We start from the raw sequence: 6,000 nt of genomic DNA, 5'->3' as shown, positions 1-6,000 counted from the left end.
GTCCTCATCCCCCCTTCCACCTCCCATATTATAAAGAGCTTTATTGGGACACAATAAAGATATACTAGAAATTCAGGGGTCAAAGATGCTATAATGAACGACTGTTTTTAAATTTTTTTTTTAAAGACAAGAATCTGGTAAAATCATCATTATCATCAGCAGCAGGGACAGGTTTAAAAGAAGCACATAAAAAGATTTGTTTTTTCACATTATGACCCCAGCTGACAGCATAATTAGTACTGATGTATACACCTTTTTGTGTGTGTGGTACTTGGGATTGAACCTGTGGTACTTTACCACTGAGTTATAACTCCAACCCCCTCCCTTTTTTTCCCTTTTGATACAGGGTCTCACTAAGTTGTCCAGACTGACCTCAAATATGTGATCCTCAGACTCCTGAGTTCCTGGGATTGCAGGTGCGCTCCACCCAGCTCTTATGTGAAAAATCTTTTTATTGGTTCTTTGATGATGTGTACAATATTTGTCTTAAAAATGCTGAAGAGGGAAAAATCAAATGGATCGTGCTAATGTCTGTGTCCTTTAGATCACTAGGACCACTGGATGAACAAAAAAAGCATTTTCTGAATTTCATCATCACTAACATACATAAACCAAAACAGCAGACAATTCATATTAAAGTCAGAAAAATTTCAGTCTGATTCTATGAATTTATAAAGTAGGATGAGTTGTGGAAGGCAAGGAAAATACATTCTTAAAAATGAATCTGGGCTTATTTCAAAGAATTGCATTAATGAATACCTAGATGATGTTTTAGAGCATTGTAGAGTATATGTAGGAAGGTACCTTAAATTTTCACAAAGCTTGAGGGCTGAGGATATAGCTCGGTTGGTAGAGTGCTTGCCTTACATGGACAAGGCCCTGGGTTCAATCCTCACTACATAAAAAACAAAACAAAACAACAACAACAAAAAACCCATGAAGCTTGAGAGGTGAACCATAATAATAATAGTACTTCCAGAATATGGAAGATTGGCAATTGATATTAACTAAAATAATATATGCGTAATCATAGATTAAGATACCAGAATGCATAGAAATAGCATTACAACTGATAATCTCTTTATAAGTTGTTTTCTGTTTCTAGAAAGGTAGAAACATACATCTAGAAAGTATACAAGTGTTTAAGGGCAAGGTATTTTGGTGGACTCTCATCATTATTTGGCTACTTGGCATTTGAAGCCCCTTAACCCCGTGTTAAGATAATCTCCTACATTTGAACCCAGGTGGTAGGGGCTGAACCAGCCCAATGCTTGCTTTCCCATGCTGTATAGTTAATGCACAGGTTTATGACCTAGATTCCACTATTAGATCCACCTGTACCAGATTTTTGACTTGTAAGCTAGTAATGAAAAACAGAACCAGTAGCAATAGCAAGTGGCATTTCCAATGCAAAAAGAATACCAACTAAGAAATGATGGAGCATCCTTTCCTTTCGGACAGCTCAACTGCAGTGCTTGTTGGAATAAGTTCCAGGTGCAGAACCAGCAGCCATGCTGTGGTGGTGACAATTGTGAGATCTGTTTCTTTGCTGAGAACCATCCAATCTTTTAAAGCATCTTATCTAATTTAAAAAATGTGACGACTGCTCATTATCGGAAATATGTAGAATTTAGAAAAAGACAAGGTGTTTTCATGTGTACACACATATGTAGGGTTTATAAGATTGGGATCATACCATAGTTTTATTCTTGTAATGTGATTTTCTTTCTTTCTTTTTTTGGGGGTACTGGGGATTGAACTCAGGGGCACTTGGCCACTGAGACACATCCCCAGCCATATTTTGTATTTTATTTAGAGACAGGGTCTCACTGAGTTGCTTAGGGCCTCGATTTTTGCTGAGGCTGGCTTTGAACTCACCATTGTCTTGTCTCATCCTGGGATTACAGGTGTGTGCCACTGTGCCTGGCTTGTAATGTGATTTTCTGTTTTATTTTCAATGCCTTTCTTTGACAGGACAATTCTAAATAACAACATCATTTAACTGTTCTGCTGTTGAATGTTTAGATTTAATATTCTGTTGTCAGAAGGCTTCGAAGAACATTCTTATATGTAAAACATTGACTACATCTCTAATTATTGCTTTAGGGTAAATTCCTAGATGGCAGATCATTAACAGTAAAATGTGAACATTTTAAGGCTCTGTACCCATTTGTGAAATTGTTCTCCAGAGGTGACTGACCCACTCTTGATTCCCTGGTGGGTTCTGAATATACAGCACTTATAATGAACTTTTACAAAACTGGAATGTCAGACATGAAAATATTTTTTAAAATAATGAATGTGATACCTGCTATGAGTACACCACTTGCTCAACAAAGCTATGGATTTTAGAGGCATTATCATATTGAATCCTCACAATAGCACTATGTTTTGATACCCTAAGTCTCATAAAAAAAAAAATTAAAGGGAAATGGCCAAACTTCCTGAGTTCCACAAATCATAAAATGTAGACTCAAACCTGGAAAAGCATTAGCTTTCTTATTTCAAAATTCACCTTTTCCCCTAATACCACTGTAACTCAAAAATGTAAATAGCTTTTGCGTTTTGAAATAAGTATTTGGAAGAAAAGAAGTATGAAGTGAGTTAAAAGTAGTAGCATAGAGGTAGAGAAAGTGTTAAAAAGCACAGCACATCTTAGTTACCCTTGTTTACAAACTGACAAAACACAGGATGAGCACGGTGTTTTAACCAATGAGTATTTTATTAAAAGCCAGTAGTGCACCAGGCTCAGTTGTTGTCCAGTAGGCCGACAAATACAAATGATGCCACCAATTCACTTAGCTTATCTGATTAAACAAAATACATTTCATAGAAATGATTATAAAATGCATTGCTGATAGAAACAGAATATATTTTATACTTCTAGATCTTGTACCCTAAATAATTATTAGTAAAAACCAGCCAACCCATATGGTAAATAAAGTTAGCAACCAGTTATTTATTTATTTTAGTCAACAGAGAAAGACAATTGTCTTGTTGAAATGGGTTTCTGCATTCATCACAGCCTTGCTGTTTCAAAGCTAACGTAGTTGATCTACAATATGAAAAATTAATTTTTTATTCTGTATTAAATAATTGTTAAACACTTTTGGTTTAAAGTTAGTTTTGGTTTCAGAATAAGTTTAATTTAGTATTTCTGTCTGGTGCCTCATGATTCACCATCTGTGGTGGGTGAGAATCACTCCAATTAAGTATTGGTTACAGGAACAAAGCAAAACATAAATGGGATATTTTAATCCACTTTGCTTGACATTCTTACCAAAACTGAGTAAGAAGTTAAGATACACTGGTGATTTCAAGCAAAACACAACAGCAGAAGGGGGAAGGGAGTGGGCGGGGGAAACTGGTGTTATTTAGAGACATTTATTGCCTTTTTGGAGACTCGGGTCATTCTTTAAAGGACTGTATTGAGTCCATTGGTGTTTGATGTATCCCTAGGTTTGAAGGTTGGCTAGGAGGGGTGTAAGAGCAAAAGGAGGGGTGTAAGAGCAAAAGGAGGGTGGGAAGGACTTAACAGGTGTGGGGTGGAGTGTTTACTGACACAATCACGGCAATTGCAGAACCCCAATTACCCCAGGGAGTGTCCACCAGGCCTTTCCTGAGACCTCCAGAGATGGGTCTGTTTTCTTCAGGCAGCGGCAGCAGCAGCAGAAGCAGCAGCAGCAGCAGCAAAAACTTCTTCAAAGACAAGGTCAACTTTTATTGCACAAGAAGCAGAACAAATCCCTTCCCCTTTCCTGAGCTGGAGACCTCCCAGTGCAAACAGGTCTGGATTCTCATCGGCTCGCACCTCTGGCCAGCAGGGTGCGCTTAACAAGCACGCCTGGGGAGCACCTTCTTGGCGGGAAACGTGAGGTATTGTGTTGGCCCCAGCAATCTGGTGGGTCAGTCACTATTCTCAAGCAGCTTTTGTAAGTTGTTTTGTATCTTGAAATAAAGAAGAAACTTCTGTTAGTAAACAGAATGGAGTATCTTAAGGGTGTATTTGCCATGGCCTGTATAATACTTGAGATTCAATATTTTCTACCTTGAATAAAAAGGTACACATAGGTTAAAGTGAATAAGGCAAGCAAATGATTTTTCAAGGACTAGAATTCTGTTTGACAATCGAATGTAAAAATGAAAAAAAAAAAAACTAGAGGAAAAAGAAAAGAGTGGCACAAAAATGAAAATGTCAGTAGAGACTGAGAGAAATGAGGTAGAAGAAAAAGAACAAAGAACTGACAACATCCAGTGCCACCCAAATTCATTTAGAGACCATGGGAAATTGGCCTTTCCAGAACCCATTTGATTTTTTTTGTACCAGGGATTGAACTCAGGAACACTCAACAACTGAGCCACATCACCAGCCCTATTTTGCATTTTATTTAAGACAGGGTCTCACTGAGTTGCTTAGTGCTTCACTGTTGCTGAGGCTGACTTTGAACTCGCGATCCTACTGTCTCTGCCTCCCAAGCCGCTGGGATTACAGGAGTGTGCCACCACACCTGGACCCTTTGGTGGTTTTAATTAGGCAAATGCCACATCATAATCATTAACACTCCCATTAGATATAATTTATAGAATTTATGCACAACATTCCCAAGAAGACTGTAAATTTCACGGGGATAGGGATTGACCAAGGGATCGACCATGTCTTATGCTTGGACTTTAAGCATAAAAATGGGCATTAAATGTCTGTTGAATAAAAGAATTTTAAAGAATTCAGAGCAAGGAATTCTCAAGAACCAATATGGTGATGGGAGTAAGGAACTCCATGCATCAAAGGAAAAAAAAAAAGAGAACGTATTCTCCTGTGATCTGGGTATTTGTCCCCTCTCACACTCATGTTGAAACTTAATCCCCAAAGTCATATGTTTAGTATTTTGAGGCAGGGCTTTATAGGAGGAGGAAGAGATACCCAAGTTAGTAAGCTTGTTGTCTCACCATGTGAACCCTTGTGCCACCTCAGGACTCCAGAGTCCCTATCAGTGAGAAGGCTTTCACTAGATGTGGCCCCACAACCTTGGACCTACCTCCCTACCTCCTGAACCATAAGCTGAATAAGCCTTTATTCTTTATAAGTTGCTCAGTCTGTGATCTTCTGTTACAGCAAAAGAAAATGGACTAATAGACTAAGATATCTTTTGAAAAGGTCTGTGATGTCCTTCAGGCATACTTGGGCAAAAAAAAGAGAAAAGGTCTCTAATGTGTACGTTCTAGGAACTGGATGTGTTGCTCACCTTAACCACCCAATACCACACACAGGCAGTTCTGTACATGAAATTGAGGACCAGAGGGGTTAAGGAACATGACCAGTTACACAAGCAGAAAGCGGCAGAGTAGTGATAAAAACAAAGGTCTGACTCCAAAATTTACACTCTTTCTACCATACCACTCTACCAACCATTAATGGTACTTCTAGTATCAAGAAAATAACTATGTATTTCTTTGCTCATAAAAAAAATTGCCTTCTCTCATATTCCTGCTTCTTAACTTCCCTGCCTCCCTTAGGACCAAGGATAGGTGGAAAAACAGGAGTAGGAAGATTTAAAAAAAAAAAAGAAAGAAACAAAAGATAGATATCCAAAATAGTGAAGACACACTTACTAAGGGCGAAAAACAAACAAAAAAACTCCAAAACAAAAAACCAAATCCACAAAAATAAAACGAAAGAGGCAAACAATTTGTAGAAGAAAACCCAAATGTCTGATAAATAGATGAGAGGGTCAACCTCAGCAGTAATTAGGAAAATACAAAGAAAATTCATAATGAGATTCATAGTATCAGACTGGTAAGCAGGGGCCTGAATGGGTCAGGATACGGCCAGTGGAAAGAGACTTTGAGGAGACATTTGAAGGTAAAGTTCATAGGGTTTGCCAACACATTAGTCAATCATGGGCAGGCGAAAAGCAGAAGGAGGTAGACATTATTCTTAGACTTCTAATGAGGAAGACTGAAAAGAACAGTGATCCTATGAGCAGAAATTGGGAGGTATTA

General features: G+C 38.2%; 1 protein-coding gene across 2 annotated transcripts in view; it reads right to left on the bottom strand.

Annotated features, from left to right (window-relative positions):
* Nucleotides 1-3,656: 3,656 nt before the first annotated feature.
* The window catches only part of GRAMD2B (GRAM domain containing 2B), a 74,479-nt gene continuing 72,135 nt past the window's right edge, over nucleotides 3,657-6,000 (bottom strand). For both annotated transcript variants that reach the window (XM_081307791.1, XM_081307790.1), the window contains one exon: nucleotides 3,657-3,948. In XM_081307791.1, coding sequence (XP_081163917.1) covers nucleotides 3,907-3,948 — 42 coding nt within the window. In that variant the 3' untranslated portion in view covers nucleotides 3,657-3,906. The remainder of the gene's footprint in view (nucleotides 3,949-6,000) is intronic.

This window comes from Spermophilus citellus (assembly GCF_964194105.1).
Source record: "Spermophilus citellus genome assembly, chromosome: 1".
Classification (NCBI taxonomy): Eukaryota; Metazoa; Chordata; class Mammalia; order Rodentia; family Sciuridae; genus Spermophilus; species Spermophilus citellus.
This window is presented reverse-complemented; position numbering and strand designations above follow the sequence as displayed.